Here is a 20,683-nt window from a genome sequence, read left to right as displayed (position 1 = left end):
GCCAGGGAGTCTCCCTTGGCCTGGCTGTCCCCTTGGCAGCAGGGCCGCTGGTCCAGGGCCAAGGCCGGGGAGGCCATACGTGCCGCGCTGCACAGGCGGAAGCCTTGATCCGCGACCCGGACCTGGCTCCATCGATCCTTGTCGCGTCTCCAAACAGCAGCGGCGCCGGAGGCAGTGACAGATCAACCAGGGCGACCTCTGACCTCCGGCCACTGGCCTTTCCCAGGGGCTGCCTAAGCTGGGCCCAGAAGCTGGGAAGGCCGGGGACCACTGCCTGGGCCCAATGGTCACTCGGGGGACCCTCTCCGGCCAGCAGTCACTCTCACTTACTCACTTCCTTCCTCTAAAAATTACTCTTTGAAAAACCTGTAAAAGCTTTTCCTGTGCCGGACGGGGAAGACGCTTGACCGATGCGGCCAGAAGCCAAGGCAGGAATCGAATCCAAGACCCATTGGCATCATACCCGTCTTGGGGGGGCATCACACACCTGGTTTTAATCTTGGAGATTTGGACCATGCACAAACCACTCCCTCCATCCTCACTTATATATTTATACATATATTCTTTATTACATTCCATCATTTCATTTATCAGCAACATATTTGCATTTGAATTAACATACATCTTTATTTACTTATTGCAAGGATTGGAGATACAGGTGTTGTTTTTAGGGGATTTTTTTTTGTACTTCTGTGCCCAAATAAATCGGGTGCCACAAAACTACAAATCCCAGAATTCCATGGACCCATGGCAGTTAATGCGGTGTCAAACTGCATTAATTCCACAGTGCAGATGAAGCCAGATAAATTATCTATTTTCTGCATTCTTAGGACCTGGAAAGTGGAGGGAAAACAGTTAATTTTAGGAGTAAACTACACATCCTTTGTGGCTGTTGTTCAGTTGTTGACATAGGCCATCAGTGTTGTGTGTGTGTGTGTTTACACTGACCAGAGAGTTACACATAAAGTAAAAAGGTGTGTACCTTCAGAGCTAAATTTGGCAGAGTAAAATTTTGGCACCAATTCCTACCAAGAAAATGACATTTCCAGATCGTTTTTGTGATTGTGTGCCTTAAAGTCTTTTCCAATTAATGGCAACCCTAAAGCAAACCTATCCTGGGGTTTTCTTGGCAAGGTTTGTTCACAGGAGGATTGCCATTGCCATCCTCTGAGGCTGAGGCTCACGCAAGGTTGCCCATTGGGTTTCCATGGCTGAGCTGGGATTTGAACCCAGGTCTCTCTAGAGTCATAGTCCAACACTTAAACCAGAAGGCCATGCTGGCTCTCTCCATAGAGTTTATATAGCACCATTTCTGTTCATGGCGACTTGGAAGAATAAAAAATTCTGCAATCATCATCATCATCATCATCATCATCATCTGTATATAAACTGTATGGAGAGAGCCAGCATGGCCTTGTGGTTTAAGTGTTGGACTATGACTCTAGAGACCTGGGTTCGAATCCCTGCTCAGTCCTGGAAACCCTCTGGGTGACCTTGAGCAATTCACACTCTCTCAGCTTCAGAGGATGGCAATGTCAAGTACCCCAGAGACTGGGCCTTCTAATTATTATTATTATTATTATTATTATTATTATTATTAGGCCCAGTCTCTGGTGTGCTTACAGGTTAATATTAATGGGAGGCAAAACGGCAGGGAAAGAAAGAGGACAGAAGTTATAGTAAATTGGGAAATTAGATATATGCCCCCCCCACCTATGACTGATTTAGCAAGGTTTCTCAAGGCTTCCCAGATGCATTGGACTGCAATTCCCATTATCCCCAGAGCCAGCCTGGTCAGGAGACACCCAGAGTTGGGACACCTATAGTACAAAGTTATGAGTAACACAAGTTACTCATAACTTGGCTGCTTTGAGGAGTGAGTTACTAAAACAAATGACAGGACTTGCCCATAGGGAAAACATACTTGCAAATAGAGAAACCATACTTATCCAGAGGGAATCCTTGGCGAATAATGGCCCATAAGGGAACATGGGGGGGATACTTGCCCATAGAGAATAAGCGGAGAGGACTGGTCCATAGGGAAACATTGGGGATACTTCCCCATAGGGAAACATTGGGAATTGCTTGCCCATAGGGAAACAGAATACTCTCTATGGGCAAGTATTCCCCTATGTTTCCCCATGGGCAAGTATTCTCCAATGCTTCTCTATGGGCAAATATTCCCTAGTGATTCCCTATGGACTAGTATTCTATGTTTCCCTAGGGAAAAGTATTCCATGTTTCACTATGGGCAAGTACTCCTCACTCTATCTCTATGGGCAAGTATTCTCCAGTGGTTCCCTATGGGCAAGTAGTTTTCCCTGCAGGCAAGTACTGTTATTTGCTTTTATGCATCCTGTTTAAGAGTGGGATAGACTATCTTGGAGGGTGGAGGGTTCTCCATTTTAGGGGGCCTTTCAATAGAGGTTGGAGGTTGGGAGGAGCATCTTTAAAGACTGCTTTGGTTGTGGATTCCTGCATGGCTGCAGGGGGCTGGAGTAGATGACCTTTGGAGTCCCTTCCGGCTGTAAGATTCTACGATGACCCCCTAAACCTGCTCTTTTCATACATGTGTGTGGCTTTGGGAGACCTAGTTCTTGAGCTCTCTTGGTCCGAAACGATGTACCCTGAACCCCAGGGGATCACAGACGGTGGGTCACCCCACAAGGCCTAGGCTTGAGTCAGGTACGCGCCAGGCCTGCCGCCTCTTGACGGAGTCTTTGGCCCGTGACCCAGTTGGGAAGTGGTCCCCAGAGGGATCTCTATTCAAACCACAGGAAAAGAGATTCCACTTCAACATTAAGAAGAGTTTCCTGAAGAGCTGTTCAGTGTTGGAAGATGCTGGCTCTGAGGGTCTCCTCCTTTGGAGGCTTCTAAACAGAGGCTGGGTGGCCTCCTGTCACAGGGACTGAGCATTCCTGCATGGAAGAAAGGGCTTCGACTGGGTGGCCCTTGGGGGTCCCTTCTAACTCTAGGGTTCTATGTCTTCCTGCATGGCATAATGGACTTGTACTGGATGGCCCTTTGGGGTCCCTTCCAACTCTAGGATTCTGTGTATTTGTTCCTACTACATGGCATAATGGGGTTGGATCAGATGTCCCTTAGGTTCCCTTCGAACTCTAGGATTCTACGTATTCCTGCATGGCAGAAGGGAGTTGGACTGGATGCCCTTTGGGGTTCCTTCCAACTCTAGGATTCTGTGTATTTATTCCAGCATGGTATAATGGGGTTGGATCAGATGGCCCTTAGGGTCCCTTTTGTGGGTTTTTGGGGCTCTGTGGCCATGTTCTAGAAGAGTTTCTTCCAGACATTTCACCAGCATCTGTGGCTGGCATCTTCAGAGAATCTGTGTATTTATTCCTGCATGGCAGAAGGGAGTTGGACTGGATGCCCTTTGGGGTCCCTTCCAACTCTAGGATTCTGTGTATCCCTGCATGGCGTAATGGACTTGAACTGGATTGCCCTTTGGGATCCCTTCCAACTTTAGGATTGTATTCTAGAATTCCTGTCAGAGGGAGGGTGGCCGTGTGTGCATGCATGCACACTCTCTCGGATGCGCGGCACCTTGTTGCCGAGAGCATCAAGGGGTCACCTCTGGCCGGAGGAAGTATCATAACAATGGCCATGGCAGAGTGTGGGGAAGGTGTTTGTCCTCTCCTGGACGTGGGGCCAGACAATGTGGCTGCATGTTGGCACATGATGTGCAGGCCTACGTGAATGCAGCAAAGCATGGGAGGGCTCTCCTTTTCCTGTTGTGGGGGCCGGCTTCATTCACTCCACAACGTAATGCCTCTTGCAAACAACACAGCCAACTGTGGAGCTTGTTGTGTAGGTTGTGCAGTGGGCCCTCCCTGTCCATGCCAGCCATGGGCCGAAATAGGACAAAAGAGATACACATTCCCAATAGCAAACCTTGATTTTATCTTTCTTTCTTTTTTTTATAAGGGATGTCATTTTATGTTGCAATTGTAGAGAAAGGGACTTTAGCAACCATTTGGTACCTACAGAGGGTCCTGGTACCAAACTCCAGCCGCAGATACCAAGAGTCCACTGTAATATTAATATTAATTATACCCATTGTATATAATGGGACTTGAGCATCCATGGATTTTGGTATCCACAAGGGGTCCTGGAATCAAACTCCAGTGGATACCAAGGGACCATAATAATAATAATAATAATAACAACAACAACAACAAACAACAACCTATTGTATATAATGGGACTTGAGCATCCACAGATTTTGTTATCCATGGAGGATCTTAGAACCAAACCTCAGCAGATACCAAGGGCCCAATATAATAATAATAATAATAATAATAATAATAATAATAATAATAATAATAATAATAATGGGACTTGAGCATGCATGGATTTTGTTACCTACAGAGGATAATAAAATTTGGTTCTATCCTAGAACCAAACCCCAGTGGATACCAAGGGCCCACCGTGGTAGTAGTAGTAGTAGTAGTAGTAATAATAATAATAATAATAACAACAACAATAACAACAACAAAACCCCATTGCATATAATGGGGCTTGAGCATCCATGGATGGGAATCGAATGCCCTTTTAAAATCAGCTCTAAAGTTTTCAGTGTTCAAAATCTTCCAAATGGATGGATAAGAAACCAGGGAGTTCCTATGTCCAAGGGAGGCTTTGACCCTTGGTTTCCAGAGTCGTAGTCCAGTCCTCAAACCACTGTACCCCTCTCTTTCTCAATTGAGGCTGGGGATAATGTGGCAATGTGGCCCTGGACTCTGTGAGTCTTGGATTCAAATCCCTGCTAGGTGGTAAGTGACACTTTCAGCAGCTTAGAGGAAGGGAATGGCAAGCCTTGCCAAGGCAATCCTACGCATGTGTTGCTTCCAGAAGCTCTCTTTGGTTGGCAAAGGTTGGCAGAGGGCAGCGTCCTTGAAGCATGGCTCGCACTCGGAACGGCCTGTGATTCGGCACAAAGGTTGCTTCATAGGAGCCCACCTGCCTGCCTCCTGGAGTCCGCTTTCCTGTGGAGGAGAGCCCTTTCAGGGGCACAGAGCATGTGCAGAGTGACCAGGGGTCCTATCTGCAGAGGGAGACATTTTGCACCCCAAAATGTGGGACACTCCAGAAAAAGGGAAGACATGACCAAATACAAGCTCAAAAAATACAAATTCATTCCATATGGGTCGTTTAAAGCTATATTTGTTGTGTCGTTTCTGACTTACGGCAACCCTAAGGAAAATCTATCATGGTGGGGTTTTTTGGCAAACTTATTCAGAGGGGGCTTGCCATTGCCATCTTCTGAGGCTGAGAGAGTGTGACTTGCCCTAAAAATCCTGGTTTCTAGCCAGGATTCAAAGGAAACCCTGGTCTCCGGTCATAATCCAATGCTGAAACTACTAGGCTATGCTGACTCAATAAGCTACATATACTGACTCACTCAACTGTATTTTTCTTAATTAAAATGCCTCGTTGGCTGCAAGATACTTCTAGAACTCTGAGCAAGACAAAGCTTAAAATTCTAGAGTACTTGACTAGCCAGAAAACGCTTGACTGAACCTACATCTAAATCTTTCCTTTCATTTGCCCACCATGCTGGAATTAAAGAAAAAACCACTGCAACATTTGCCTTGTGTTCTCAAGAAGCCCATTGCCTGACGCATTTGCTGTCCTTTTCCCCTCCGAGAAATAAATGCACCCCAAGCGCTGGGTGCGAGTCTTCTCTGCTGCTATTACTCCTCGGAAAAAATAAGTAGGGGCCAGCCGCATTTACGTTTTTTGCACAGAGAGATTTACATCTGATCCCACTACGTTCTAAGGCAGCAAATCTCTCCGTGGCATTTAAATCTGGTCTGAAGTTCCCATTCGCCACCATTCCGGATCAAAACGGAGGCATTTCCTGAATGGTGGCTGTGCGATCTGACTTGATCCGATAGCTTACTCACATTGAAATGCAGATTATTGCAGCTCTTAAAAAAGAAAGAACTGCTAAGGGATCTGGTGCCAAGTGCATGGGTTTAAATGGGATTTTTCGTTGCCCCCCTCCTCGCATGCAAACTACACTGAGTAGTAGAATTGGTGCAAATCTGAACGACGGGGAAATAACCAGGTTTCCAGACTGGATAATTTCATCATAGTGTGAATGGGGCCTTCAAAGGATTCATCCTCTCGCTGCGTTTGCACTAAGGACAGGCTGCCAAGTACACTTGTCCCTCCATATTCGCTAGGGTTAGGGGCACAAGACCCCCATCAATATGGGAAAACCGCAAATAACAAAAACACCATGCTTTTACCTGAGAGGACACCTCTCTAGGAATCTCTGGGTCCTCCAGCGCAACTCCGTGGTCAACATCTGACAGACACTGACCATAGAGTTGCGCTGAAGGAGCTACAAAGGCCTAGTAGAGTATTCTCTCTAGGAATCTCTAGGTCTTTCAGTGCAACTTTTAGTTAAAGTTGACGATAGAGTTGCAATGGAGGACCTAGATATTCCTAGAGAGAACATATTAATCAAATCCGTGAATAATCAAAGCCACAAATATCAAAGCCACAAATATGGAGGGATGAGGATAGATGCATTTCTCCAAGGGAACAGCGAAGGCAGTGCTACTCAATGGGCTTCTTAGGGATGCTCCAAATGGAGGACATGCTGGAATTCCTCCTGGATAGAAGGTTGAATTGTAGGACAGGTCCTGGATAAGGAGGGCATCTGGTCACCCCGACTGTGTGCCAGCGACTTGTCCCTAACTTGCAGAAACCCTAGATCCAAGGAGGTCCATCGTCTCTCCTTTCCTCCACACCTGCCCCAATCCTGCCTCTCTGTGCCCCTTTTAACCCTGAGGGTCACAAGCTGCATCCAGAAAGTGCCAGCCTTTGCAGTTTCCATGCCAGGTGGATCTTGGCATCATCCGGAGTGTGTTCAGAACACAGAGCACCAGCTGCGGAGCCAAGAGGAACTGACATTTCGCCTTTGATAGCACCAGTGGCCATGCCAAGACTGGGCAGACAGTGGGCTTTTTTGCAAGAGCTGACATCTGCTCCAGCCAAGATTGCTGGGGTTGGGAAAGTTCCTCTAGAGCAGTGCTTCTCAATTATTTTCTGTCATGCCCCCCCAGGAAGAAGAAAACATTTCGCGCCCCCCGCGCGACTGTAAATAGTATCATTTGTCTATAAAATTGTTATAAGTACACCTCTGCATAACACTGTAACCTGAGCCTCCCGCCCCCCTTTACGGAGCCTCGCGCCCCCCCTGGGGGGCCCGCCCCACTATTTGAGAAGTACTGCTCTAGAGGAAAGGGTAAGTTTACCAACAGTGCAAAATGCAGCACTGCAAGATGGTGGACTGGCGTATCCTATAGATAGCAACACATAACACTCTTCTTAAAGGGTCTGCACCGGCTGCTAGTCTGAACTCAAAATGCAAAGGGTGACATTCAAACTTTATAAAGACTTTCTCCACCTGGGATTTTGATATTTGAAAGACACCTGCCAACGTTTTGCAGAGGACAACTGGGAGTGACCAAGCAGCATGAAAGCGTGGTCAAGATGGCAAAGGTTATGAAGGAGGAAGAACAGTCAAGATATAAAAAGCTGCTGCAGTTTGAGACAACTGGGAAAGGCAAGATTTTGCCCCATTCTTCTTCTTTTCCTGATGAGTTAATAGAGAGCAAACTATTGGCACACAAATGCCTCCCTTCTTAATACTGAACAAACTTCATCTAGGTGCCGATGTTTCTGAAATCATGTAGAACCACCTTTTCACCTTCGCACAACTGTTCCCAAGACTTTGCACAAGAGTTGGTGGTGAGAAAGCCCTGGTGCAAAGGCAGGGTTCCCAAATGTTGGTCTTCCAGATATTCTGGACTTCATCTCCCAGAGTTCCTGACTGTTGGCCAAGCTGACAAGGGCTTCTGGGAGTTGAAGTCCAAAATTCCCAAAAGACCCAAGCAGACGAAGGCTGAAAGTGTGCAAATGAAGGAGGACAGGGAAGGGAAGGTGGCCCAGAGTAAGCGGCTGGCTGGGATACCTTTATATTGGCTTTATTCCAGGGACTGAGATCCCCATCCAGCAAGCAGAACATGATGCTCCGACTGCGCAGTTGTGTGTTCATCTCACACAGGCCTCTCTGGGTGTTTTGTTTTGTTGTTTGGACAGAGCACAAGGGTGCACCATCCGACTCTTGGCCCCTTGTCCAAACTGTCCAGTCCTCGGAGGGACAGGTGGTTCAGACACTATTTCTGGATGGAAGCAAATCAAACAGTGAAGAGGACACAACTCCTCTTGGCTCAGAGGGGGAAGGAGATGGGTCACCGATGGGATGTGCTTCTCTTTCCCTTCCCTTCAGAGCCCAGGCCAACCCCATCTTCTTCTCCTTGTTTTCTCCTCTCCTCTCTGGGGAAAAGGAGCAGCAAAGACCCCCTTCCAGATTTCCCTGTTCCCAGGTGAGGAGGCTTTCGATGGGTCACACACAAAGGGCTCCAAAATGACACCTTGCACTTGGTCCAAAAAGAGTTTGTTTGCCTGTCAACAGGACCAGGTGTGGTGTAGTGGTCTGAGCATTGAGCATCTGGATTCTGGGATTAGCAGACCAAAAAGAAGACCCTTCCCCAGAAGGACTGACAATGAATCCCAGCTGCTGTTAGACTGTTTCAGAGGAAGGAGCTGGCAAAACCACCTCTGGGAGCTCATTCCCACTTACATTTAAACTGGCTTGCAATTCGCCTTCGCTCCGTGTTGGTGAATCGATTCCAAAAGGTCCGTCGTTCCCACTATGAAAGCGGATCTTTTCATTGTAATAGCTTCTTTTTTTACTCAGTTGTCGTCCCCACTAGTTTGTGCCACTTCAAAACGCATGTCAATCATCTGTGTGTCATCAGCGATGTAAACAGCATCCCAGGCAACCATAGATAGATAGACAGACAGACAGACAGACAGACAGACATACAGACAGATGATTTGGTTCAGTGGTTTTGCATCAACTTACCTCACTATGAGCTGCTGTCAGATTGCCTGGGTAATTGCAAGTAGTTGCAAAACCAATGAATCGAATCTTCTATCAAAAAACGAAAATTGATAGAAGATTTGATAGAAGATTTGATTTGGTTTTGCAACTACTTGCCTCACTGATCGTACTCCTTGCCTAAGAAAACCCTCTGAAATCTATCAGATTGCCATTAAGTTGCATGGCAATATAGAGATGTCTATAGTCATCTTCTCCCCTTTGTGGCTGGTTGCCAGATGTGAAATGCAACAAGCCACACCAGCCAGAAAAAACGACAACGACAACAGCCGGGGAGCAAGTGGGATGCTGGCTTGGCTCTGTATCCAGTAGCTGGGAGTCTGCAGGGCTAAAAGCCACTTTGGGTGAAAGGCAGGATGCCAGTGAAATTGACAAAGAAGTCAGAGCAAATAAATAAAAGGGATAAATGGTGACCCCGGAGAGGAGGGACACCTGTGAATCCCCTCAGGTCCTTCAAAAAGATGGAGGGTGTGGATGCTGGGCTGTTTAGGAGAGAAGTCCTGGGAGGGTCTTTAAAGGTCAGTGGGGGTCTGTGGCTCCCATGTCTTTGGGACAGTTGAACCATTCTAGGTTTTGCTCTGATCTTTACTCTGAGTCATCCAAGGTGAGAAAGTGTTATCTGAAAGTCCATCCACACTTTCAAAACTATGCAGTTTGTTCCCACTTTTAACTGCCATGTCTCCATCCTATAGAGTCCTGGGATTTGTAGTTTGGTGAGGCACCAGTCCTCTTTTGCAGAGAAGGATAAAGACCTTTCGAACCTACAAATGATGGGATTCCATAGGATGGAGCTAAACTGGTGTCAAACTGTGTTTTTTCTCCAATGCAGATGCACCCTGAGGGGCCAAATCCAGCCCAAGACTGGAATCGAGAGCCAAATCGCCACAGGCCAGACTGTCTTGGGCCACAGAGAGAAGGCATTATTGGCCGTAGAAAGACCCTAAGTTGCAGGCCCCAATCTGTCCCGAAGAGGGGTCTACCCCATGCTCTGGGGGTCATTGCGGAGGACAGCGTTGTGGCCAAGCCGTGAGGAAGTGTCAGTTCCTCCCGGGAGCCTCTTTTTGGCAGCGTCTGGCTCCCAGCAGCTCGCCTTTGGAAACCTCTCTCTGTTTGGCTGGTCTCCAGCAGGCTGACCTTTTCCACCTTCGCGCCTGGACCTGTGGCCGGCTGGCCTGTGGCCAGTGAGCGACGTGCCTCCTCTGGCATGGGCCTTTTTCTTGAAGCCTCCAAGGCTTGACCTGGAGGAGGAAGAAGAGGCGAGGAGGGTGGTGGGGAGAGAGTTATTTATTTTATTGTGCAAAAAACCACCAGGTTTCCGGCCGAGAGGAAAAGTGTCCATCTCCCCCAAGTCTTGTCCAGTGACATTCCTGTGTCCAGCGAAGGAAGGGTGCAGAGAGCAAGAGAGAGCCAACGGACGGACAAACGGACGGACGCAGGGGGGCCAAAGCCACTTTGGACACAGAGCAAGCGGATGAAACATTAACCATCCCTCGTGGGACGCCTCTCGCAGCTCTGCAGCTTCCCTGGGGTCTGCAGGAGGAAGGAATAAGGGGGTCCCTTTGCATTCCCTACTCCCCACCCTGAGCCAGAATCCAAGTGAAAGCAGAGAGGAAAAGCCTGGAACCCAAAATGAGGCAAGCCATGCACTGCCGCCACTGCTAGCCAAGGGTTTGGGACCCTCACCAAATCTTGACCTTTTGGCTCAAAAGGACTTCCAAGGACTTCCAAGGAAGAAGCTTTGTTTTCAGGATATCTAGGAAAGCTTTACCACTAGGAAACCTTATTTTGAAGGTGTGGGGTAGAGTCGGCCAGCCGTAGGGCAGAGGAGGCCCAGCTTGATGTAAGGCTGACCACAAACTCACCTGGTAGCCTGGATCGGGGCTGAAGCACCTTGAGAACTGACCTTTTTGGTGGGTGAACCGACCGGACTTGGAGCGATCTGGAGAGAAGGGCACCAAAGGGATCTGTTGACCACCTGGTTCCTTTTTATTGGGCGGACGAACAGACCCTTTGGCAGCCCCACGGCGGAGGCCCATGGCTAGCCATGGCGCGCGAGGGGTCCGCTAGTTCCTAGGACCATGAGGTTTTGGCTATGGGGATACCTGGTGAGTAATGTTGTCTCCTGTGACTGCCAAGGGGGAGGTCGGAGCAAAGGCGCCAAGGGTGGTGATCGATTGGGCTTGGGCACCAGCCAAGAGGAATTGGCTAGCATGGCAAAATGGGCACGGTCAGAGAGTGGGCTGAAATCCTCCAGGTGAGTCACATTGGTGGATCTGCAACCGGCTCAGTTTGGATCTGGAAAGATCTGTGGGGTAGAAAGAAGGACCTCCATCCTGGTCCTTTGAACCGGCAATGCTGCCACCAGCTGCTGCACCTGCCATTTTGCCACTGCAAAGCTCTACTGCCGAATGCCAGCCCCCGGGGACAAGGATTTCCCAAGCCCTCTTTTCCTGATTCTCCCCAATTTTGTTTTTAAAAATAGACAGCTTGCTATCACGTTGCGCACTGAGGCATGTACCTCACCAGAGCTTGGGAAAGTGATGGGACTGCAACTCTCAGAATCCCCTGAATGGGAGATTTGGAGAGCTGCAGGGCACATACTCTCAGCCTCAAAGGAAAGCAATGGCTAACCTCCTCTGGACAAATTGGGCCAAGAAAACCCCAGGATGGTTTGCCTTAGGGTTGCCATGAGTCAGAAGGGACTTGTAGGCACACAACACACACTATTTTGCAGTGCGGCAGCAACCCGAGGAAATTTCAGTGCATGTTTGAAATCTAAAAGATGCAGCAAAAAAGTAAAGGGAAGCGGGAGGGATGAGGGAAAAACCTCTTCAGATTTGGAAGTGGATTGCTCACCCTTGGGTCCTTTGGAAGAAGAAGAGATGGCAGTCAGGGAAAAGGGGGAACGGGGCTGAGATCCAGGACTTCTCAGCATCCTCAAACACCATTGTGGGACCTCAAAACTGCGGCCAGTGAAACTTCAGGCCACAATCTCAGTCATTTTTCACGCCAGCCCTGCCAGGTAGTCTGGCATTTCAAAAGTGAGCAATTTGCAGCTGAGTTGAGACTGTGAACAAAATTCACCCCAAAAAAGAGTCCAGTTTCATGTTGCCTTTTCTGGGGTAGCCATGTCTGTAATGGTTTGGGCGCTATGGAGACCAGGGTTTGATTCCCCTCTTGGGCATAAAAACCCATTGGGTGGCCTTGGGCAAGTCACATTCTCTCAGCCTCTGAAGATATGGCAAGGGCTCTGGAGATACATGCCAAGAAAACCCTATGATCAACAATGATCACTCTGCACATCTCCCCATGTCTGTCTATCAGGATGTGGGGAGGAAAGATTGGGCATTTTCCTGGCAGAGTTTGCAAAAGGGCATTTTGGGGCTGCAGCAGGCTGTAAGTTGGAGGATTTTGGATGTTGCAGTCCAAAAGCAAATTTTCCCAAGCTCCATTCCCAGCGTTGGGCTGCCTTTGCCCTTCAAGTGAATGAGTTAAAGCGTGAAGGACTGGGAGATAGCGATAAGCTTTCTTGTCAACACTGCAGGCTTGTAAACTCACTCTTCAAGTAGCTCTTAAAGCCAAATGCGAAACCAGAATGTGTGTGGAATTTGGAACTGCATCCCTTGCAGGCCAAGGAAGACAGGGCAGGCAGTCCAAACACACAGGTTTTAAAGGGGGGGGGGGTTACATCAAATCATGCAGATATGCAAACGCAAAGTCTTCCTAAGAGCTTTGAAAACCATACCCGAGAGGTGTGTTTTCATATCTTGTTCTTGCAAGCAGTTAACTGCTCAGGAGCCCTGCTGAAGTGAGGACTTTGGCAACTTGTGAATTATTTCAGTGCCTAAATGATGTTTGTTTTAATTTTCCCCTCTGGTTTTTGTTCTGTATTCAGCTTTAGAGTTACAACCTCCATGCGCTGCCTCTGAAATGTGCAGCATCCAAGTCTATTTGCAAGGTTTCCAAAATGGGCAAATGAATTTAGTTAAAGAAAGAAGGATGGATGGATGGATGGATGGATGGATGGATGGATGGATAAGGTAAAATGGATTGAGCAGAGGTGTAGCTAATGAAGAGAAAGCAAAATTAGAGCATTGCTTCTCAAAATAAGAATTCTGCCTCGGGTGAACATTTCCTTTGGTTTTCCCCGTTTCTAGAACTTGAAAAAGCCAGCTGAGCCTTTAGACCCAGAGTTGAGGCATCCCAAGAAAAGGGCTAAAGGTAAACAGTTACCAAGGGAATGCAGACGCAGCAGAAAGAAGGGCTCTGCTGGGGAATGATTCTCTAACTCTCTGCAATGCTGGAAATTTGGAGGCCGAAAGAAAATTTCATTTCATGGCAGAATTTGGGAGACCATGCCCCTCATTTTGCCCTCCAGGAGCGGGCAAGCAGGCAAACACACTTAGCAACTGAAGGCACAGCTCAAGACATACGCATGAACATGCGAAAGGGACAGAGTACACTTCTAAGTTCCCAAGGAGGTTATAACCATGGACTTGTAAGGGTTCCTAGAGGTCATCCAGCCCAACCCCAGCTCAGTGTCAGGCTTCCGATGCTGGCAATGCGGCCACAGCGCCTTGGCACATGGCCATCCGTCTGCCAGGGAGCTAGTTGTCAGGAAAGCCTCTTTGGCTGCCAAACGGGTCCTAGAAAAGGGTTCACCCAAATCTGTGATGTCTGACTGCAGGTTCTGAGCCACCTTCTCTTCCTTCTCCATTGTTCCTCTCTCAGGGCTGACTTTTTTCCTACTGATGTTGGGATTCCTGACTCCAGCTCTCCTTCTGCCTCCGAGGCCCCTGTGCGACCAGAGCGTCATGGACAAATACATCCAAGATGCCAGCCGGGTGGAAAGAGAAATCGTAGGTCCCTCTCTGTTTGTCTTTCCTTCAGCCTGATTCCAGTGGTTTCTTAGGAGATCATCATACGGGGGAAAAGAGGAAAGAAAAAGGCATAAACCTGGCTAAATTGTGCGACTGCAAGGAAGAGTTTCACACGACGTCGCATGCATTCAGTAGTTCTCCCATGAATAATGCACAATGCTCTGGCAACAAACCATTCACGGGGAACGCCTGTGAATTCGTTCACGATAACAGGAATGAAGCATGATGGCGATAGCTTGAAAGCCAATGGCACTTCATTACTGGTATTGCATAAGCAACTAGGGATACCCAGAATGCACTGCGGCACTTGCAATCCATTCTCATTGCCAGGATCAGTTTTGCCATGGATTTCAGTCTTTTCTCAAGCTATGGGGCACAATTTATTTAACACTGGATCAAGACAATGGGCTGAAGTAATAAATTTTGTTTTGCTGTGTTTATTCTGTGCAGCCGTGAACAGGATTTGCGTACATGCGCAGTTGCACCAAAATGGCACATGCACAAAACGGTCAATTGCGATATACGCTCATCTGTCCACATTTGAAGCTTTGATTTTTGCAGAGTTGATTATTAATGAATTTTATTAATATTAAAAATAATTACTATAAACTCCCAGAAGCTGGTATAGCCATTGAATATGCCAGCTGGGGGATGCTGGGAGTTGTAGTTCAAGCTTTCCCAAGCTTTAGCGAGAAAGATTTTGGAGACGGTGGTCCTTTATTGTTATTCAGCTTCATGCATTTTTAACGGAGAGTGTTAACACTCTTTCAGATAGTCCCTAGACTCCTTCGCACAGCCTTGACACTCTAAAATGCTCCCAGAATCCCCTGCCTGGTCTTCACAGTTCCCATAATCTCCTGCCTGGGAATCTAAGAGTTCCAGAGTTGCAAAGCACATTTTAAACATGTGAAGAAGAGAACATCTTCTTTTCCTTCCAGGAGGAAATGTGTCGAACTTCCTGCAACTTACCGGAACCCATCACCGTCCTGGACACCAAGGTGAATTTTCCTGCCTGGAGAGCCATGGATGTAAGTCTGTGACCTGGTTAGGGTTAGGGCTAGAGAGGAAGGGGATCTTGGGTGCAACATTGGGCCTCAAAGCTGTTGCTTTAACCTTGCACCCTTCCCTTCGGCCAGAGGTCAAGGCAGGCCTCCGAGGTCTGGAGAGGCCAGTCCCTCCTTGCAACGGCCATCGGAGAGGTCAAGAGGCAGACGCAGCCAGACATTCGCAGGTTCCTTCACCAGCTGGAGGTGATCGAAAGCTACCTGCGCAGCATCAGAGAGATCCTGCGCGGCCACAATGCCCAGGTAGGTCCGGAGGCGGCGACACAGAAAGGCTGGGTTTTGCACATGTACTTTGCACATGCTCAGAGACACACTGTTGCCTTGGGTATGTACAATCATCCCTCCAAATTTGTGGCTTTGACTTTTGAGGGTTTAATTATTCACTGGTTTTATTAATATTTTGTCTCTAGGAATATCTAGGTCCTCCAGTGCAACTCTATGGTCAACCTTAACTAAAAGTCGCATGGAAGGACCTAGAGAGATTCCTAGAGAGACCACTCTACTAGGCCTTTGTAGCTCCTCCAGCGCAGTTCTATGGTCAGTGTCTGTTGGACGTTAACCACAGAGTTGCCCTGGAAGACCTAGAGATTCCTAGAGAGACCACTCTCCTAGGCCTATGTAGCTCCTCCAGAGCAGTTCTATGGTCAGTTTCTGTCGGACGTTGACCACAGAGTTGCCCTGGAGGACCTAGAGATTCCTAGAGAGGAGACTCTACTAGGCCTTTGTAGCTCCTCCATCTCTAGGGTTGCCATAACCCGGCTGCACCTGCCCGATCCCAGCACGGGTGCCATCCAAAAACCAGGTAAAGCCCGGTTGCAGCGGGGTTGCAGAGCAACCCGGGGGGCCTCGCTGCCCTCCTCCTCCTCCACCGCGCATGGCCGCGCGGAGGAAGAGGAGGGGAGCGAGGCCTGGGGCGGAGGAGGCTGCAGGGAGGTGGCGCCACCTGCGCGCAGCCGTGCCAACCTCCCCGCCTCCCTGCAGCCTCCTCCCTCCTTCCTGGCCTCTGCGGAGGCCAGGAAGGAGGCGAGGCCCCGGCGATCACCGGCAGCCTCGCGCCTTCCTCCTCGGCCTCTGCGGAGGCCGGGGAAGGAAGGGAGGTCCCGGCGATCGCCCGAGGCCTGGCCCTTCCTCTGTGGCCTCCGATCGTGGTGAGGCCCAAGGCCCAGGCGGGGAGGGAAAGCCTCCTTAAGTGGAGGCTTTCCCTCGCCGCTTGGCCTCCGCTCCCCTCCGTGGGAAAATGTAGGACAAAAGTTTCAAATGTAGGACACAGTTTCCTGTGTCCTACATTTGAAAATTTTGTCCTACATTTTTTCCCGTTTTGGAGGTCCGGAGTTATGGCAACCCTATCCATCTCAGTTCTATGGTCAGTGTCTGTCGGACGTTGGCCACAGAGTTGCCCTGGAGGACCTAGAGATTCCTTTTGTTATTTGTGGTTTTTCCACCTTCACAGGGGTCCTGTGCCCCTAACCCCAGCCAATGTGGAGGGAGGAGTGTACATTACAAAAGAGCCATGCTTCCATGCACCGCTCTTTTGCTCTGAGGCTTCAGTTTTTAACAATGAAATGGGGATGCTCACCCCTGAGGGCTGCTTGGGCTGTGTGTATTCCTGCATGGCAGAATAGGGTTCGACTGCATGACCCCTAAGGGTCCTTTCCAGCTCTGTGTTTCTATGGCAGCTCTTCTGAATCTACACCACACAGTTACAGCACTTTGATGCCAGCTTTAGCTGTCATGGTTCTGTCCCAGGGGACCCTGGGATGTGTAGTTTGGGTTGGGAATTGGGATTCTCTCCAGAGCTACAGAACCAGAGGATTTGAATGTTGTTGCTGTGTGTGTCCCGACTTAAGAACTACTTATCACGAGGTTTTCTTGTCAAGATTTCTTTGGAGAAGGTTTGCCACCATTTGCTTTCCTCCAAGGCTGAGACAGTGTGACCTTTAGAAATGCTCTCCAACAAAAGTCACGTTTGGAAGTCACTAGATACTGTTACATCTTACGACAATAAAGTAGTTCTATTTTTGTTCTTGATCCTTTTGAAATGTAACTTGCCCATGCCCTTGTTGACCAGAAGGTAACTTTGCACAGGTTACTTATAACCTTTTAGTTGCTTTTCTTGTAAGTCATTACATGCCTATATATATACAGTAGAGTCTCGATTATCCAACCTTCGATTATCCAACATTCCGGATTATCCAACGTCGCTCTCAGTGATTTCTTTACATTTTCAGAGGACTGAACTGTTTATACAATACATATTGTACATCACAATGTTGATCCGTGATTTCTTTACGTTTTCAGAGGACTGTTTCTACATGACAATGTTATTCCTATAACGTTACTGCAACGTTACTCTTATTGTTACTGCAATAAAGCTTCAATACGTTTGCAATTCATAGTGATTTCAAGGCTTTTCTTGGACCCTCTGGATTATCCAACATTTTCGGCTATCCAACTATCAGCCCCCCCCCCCCCCCGTTTATGTTGGATAATCGAGACTCTACTCTGTGTGTGTGTGTGTATATGCTAAGAGTTGTGACAAAGAGTTTTGTTAAACTCAAAAACTGACACATGCTTGTTACCCTTCTAAACTATTTCTGTAAAAGATACCAACTTTCTGTTTGGATGGTTTTGTCCCTTCTTGCAGGCGGACTCCCAGGATTTGAACTCGACTCCCACCTTGAGCATACAAACTGTGCAAAAGCTGTTCAGCGTCTACTCCAGTTTCCTGCGGGGCAAAGTCAACTTGTTTGTTTCCGGAGCGTGTCAAGGCAGCGGCACGTGACAACCCCCCCCAAAATCCCTTCATTTTCATCCGGGGGGAAGGATGTTGCCAACTGACCGCATGGCACCTTGGTTGACTGGCACATGCAATCGCACACAGACACAGCAGACACACCCACACACCTATCGATCTCATGGCTCATGGGGATGATGGTTTTCTGTCCTGTTTGGGACCCTGCCTTGTCTCACATTGGCGTTCGCACACGCATGCTAGAAAGAGAGGCACGCAACTGAGAAGACACACCAGCGGTTGTGCAAGTGGCAAGGAAAGACGGGGCATCTCAGCCTTGGAGGACGGATATTTTCTCGAAAACAATAAGCGATTGGTGCAAGGTATGAGTCATATACTGAATTTCCGAGGGGGAAAGGAGACGGCTTGGCACACAGGTGCCCTCGCGGCCATCTTGAAAAGAAGACGGCAAATGAGGGCGGCCATCATTGCGCACGATGGATACTTCTTCATCTGTCGCACTCGGTTTGGGCAAGAGGAAACGGAAAGGAGAACCTTTTTGCCAAATGAAGCAAAAGGGACCACAACCTCACAACCATAACCGTTCTGAAGGAAGCCACATGGCCGGAGGATGGAGACTCAGAACTTGGTAGCCCCAAGAGTCACGGCCACGCGGATGACCGCTGGCGTGGGGCAACTGGGATGGAGTGGATGACCACATGGAGGCCCACATGGTGGGCAGCCTCTGAGTGGTGGACCCACAAAGACTGTGGTTGTAGCTGTTGGTGGGTTTGCTTACGGAGCCATTGACTTATGGGAGTTGTAGTCCAAGGGAGGAAGAAAAGGAGAAGAAATAAATGTAGGATGTGGAGGAGTGGGCAAGGAGCAGAGGAGGAAGGAAGGAAGGAAGGAAGGAAGGAAGGAAAGGATTCGCCACAAATCCAAAATTTAGCCAAGGAACATCCAGTGGAACAGAACTGGAGGGAAAGTTCCTGTTTGGGACTCAGCTCCCAGAATCCCCCATCCAGCCAAGGACTACAGTTCCATCCAAGAGGGATGGACTACATGGCTGCCTAGGGGTTCTGGGAGCTGTAGTCCAAAACAGGGCTTCTAGGAGTTGGAGTCTGAAACAAGAACTCTTGAGAGCTGTAGTCAGAAAACAGGAATACTGGGAGATGTAGTCCAGAACAGGGATTCTGGGAGCTGTAGTCCAAAATGGGGATTATAGGAGTTTGAGTCTGAAACAAGGATTCTGAGAGCTATAGTCAGAAACAGGGATACTGAACTGTATAGACCAAAATGGGGATTCTGGGAGCTATAATCCAAAAAGGGGATTCTGTGAGTTGTTAATTCTCAATGGGGAATCTGGGAGTTGTAGTCCAAAAAAGGAGAGACCTTTTGCCCAGGTTGTGCTGAGTGTCTTGAAAGTCTGAAATTGGTGATTGCCTGGAGCTGGTTTCTGAGGGTCACCATTGACACCCAGTAAGTGAAACTGGGAGGACTGGGGAGGTCTATTCATATACAGATCATGGGAAGCTGAAGAGGTCTTTCCTCAATTTCTGTCCAATTTTGCTTTTGCGCTGCATGTAAAACCTTGACGGCTGAGTCTTCCCCAGCGCAATCCCTTCTGCACCGACTCTGCTGCTGCAAGCCCAGTTGCACCCAGTGGCTCTTACTCCTGGGTAAATGGATCCTTATGGATTATATTATTCAAAGACTGCAATCCTATGCAACCGGAGTGAGTTGCCTTGGGTTTCATGGGCTTTACTCCAAGGTAAACCCAAGAAGAAGGATTGCACTGAAGGGTTTTAATGTGTCAGATGGAGCCACTGCGGGTGGGATGCAAGAAGAGGTGTGGTTGCAAAAGTGACTGACAGGTATCAATCATATTGTGAAGTGGGGAAATTAGAACTGGAGCCAGAATGAAGAGAGGAGACACTCAAGTTCTGTTAACACTGTTGTCCCAAATGAGATAATATAACCTTGGGGGATGATTGACAGCTGTCAATCTCTCCAGGATAGCAAAGAAGTAAACTGATTGTCAGAATGGTATTTCATAGTCACTCTCCACACACGCCTTGTTTTCATATTTACAAAATTCATACTTAAAAAAGGTCCAAAATGAATGTTGCAAGGGCTTTCTAGAAAATCAACCCCAAGGGGAGTGATTGATAGCCGTCAATCACACGTACAGTGGGGCCTTGTTATCTGCTGGGGTTTGGGTCCAGGATCCCCTCTGGATACCAAAATAATTTTTAAAAATCGGGGTTTGCTTTTCGGAATTTGTATATTTTTTATTCCGTCTCGTTATTTCTGACTTACGCCAATCCTGAGGCTGCTTTCATGGGGCTTTCTTGGCAAGATTTGTCCAAAAGGGATTTGCCAAAGGAATGTGACAGATGACTTTTTAAAGTTCGGACTCAAACCCAAAGCGGATTCCTCCCCAAAAAACCGACCTGGGCTTGGCTCTTTCCCCAAAGTAAATAGTAATCATCACAAGTCATTGCAAGTGTTTCCTGAATGTGTGTATATGTGTGTGTGTGTGTGTATGTGTGTGTGTGTGTGTGTGTGTAAAGTTTTGTTCTAAGGGGATTTTATGAGAGTTTATATTTGATATTAAGTTAAACATGTACAGTTTTCTGTATATTTATCTCACGGACTTCAGAGAGCAGCTGGTTTGTAAAGTGGGCCGGGGAAGGAGGATTCCTGGTGGATGGGATTTGCGATCAATCCTCCTTTTGTAGCCCTTGCTTATCTTTATTAAAGGTTCTCCTGCTTCCTGGACAAATCCGCCATTTGTGAGCTTTGCTTTTCCAAAAAGGGAACGATTATCAAGCCTGCAAGGAAGGAAGTCTGGATGGGAAATATTCCTCCAATTGCCTTCTCTCAACCTCAGCCCTGCCTGACAGTCTGCTGGGATACGCAGTAGCACTCTGCCCATGCCCAGAGGCACTTTCGCCTTTGATTTATTGGCTTCGCATCTCCTGGAAAGGAGCCAAGGTGGTGA

General features: G+C 48.1%; 1 protein-coding gene and 1 long non-coding RNA gene across 2 annotated transcripts; one reads left to right on the top strand and one right to left on the bottom strand.

Moving 5' to 3' along the window:
• Positions 1-583: 583 nt before the first annotated feature.
• Positions 584-11,069, bottom strand: LOC149304376 (uncharacterized). Its single transcript, XR_016271965.1, has 3 exons — positions 10,905-11,069; positions 8,681-8,844; positions 584-833 (listed from the first exon to the last, which is right to left on the bottom strand). It is a non-coding gene; the product is annotated as an uncharacterized LOC149304376 (long non-coding RNA).
• Positions 11,070-11,093: 24 nt separating this feature from the next.
• On the top strand, positions 11,094-20,395 carry EPO (erythropoietin). Its single transcript, XM_089480284.1, has 5 exons — positions 11,094-11,106; positions 13,733-13,860; positions 14,820-14,909; positions 15,018-15,200; positions 17,602-20,395. The coding sequence occupies exons 1-5, from the start codon at positions 11,094-11,096 to the stop codon at positions 17,725-17,727; spliced, it is 540 nt and encodes a 179-aa protein (XP_089336410.1). The 3' UTR covers positions 17,728-20,395.
• The last annotated feature ends 288 nt before the right edge of the window (positions 20,396-20,683 follow it).

The sequence above is a fragment of the Sceloporus occidentalis genome, unplaced genomic scaffold (assembly GCF_023333645.1).
Source record: "Sceloporus occidentalis isolate IW3139 unplaced genomic scaffold, rSceOcc1.0.p SCAF_14, whole genome shotgun sequence".
NCBI classification, from domain to species: Eukaryota; Metazoa; Chordata; class Lepidosauria; order Squamata; family Phrynosomatidae; genus Sceloporus; species Sceloporus occidentalis.
Note: the sequence above shows the minus strand (reverse complement) of the source record. Positions and strands in the feature narration are given on the sequence as shown.

Bases quoted from the DNA above. Each gene is read 5' to 3' on its own strand.
- EPO (XM_089480284.1), top strand. The intron at 14,910-15,017 runs GTAAGTCTGTGA...CCCTTCGGCCAG, and splicing joins CTGCCTGGAGAGCCATGGAT to AGGTCAAGGCAGGCCTCCGA. The intron at 15,201-17,601 runs GCGGCGACACAG...GCGGACTCCCAG, and splicing joins ATGCCCAGGTAGGTCCGGAG to GATTTGAACTCGACTCCCAC.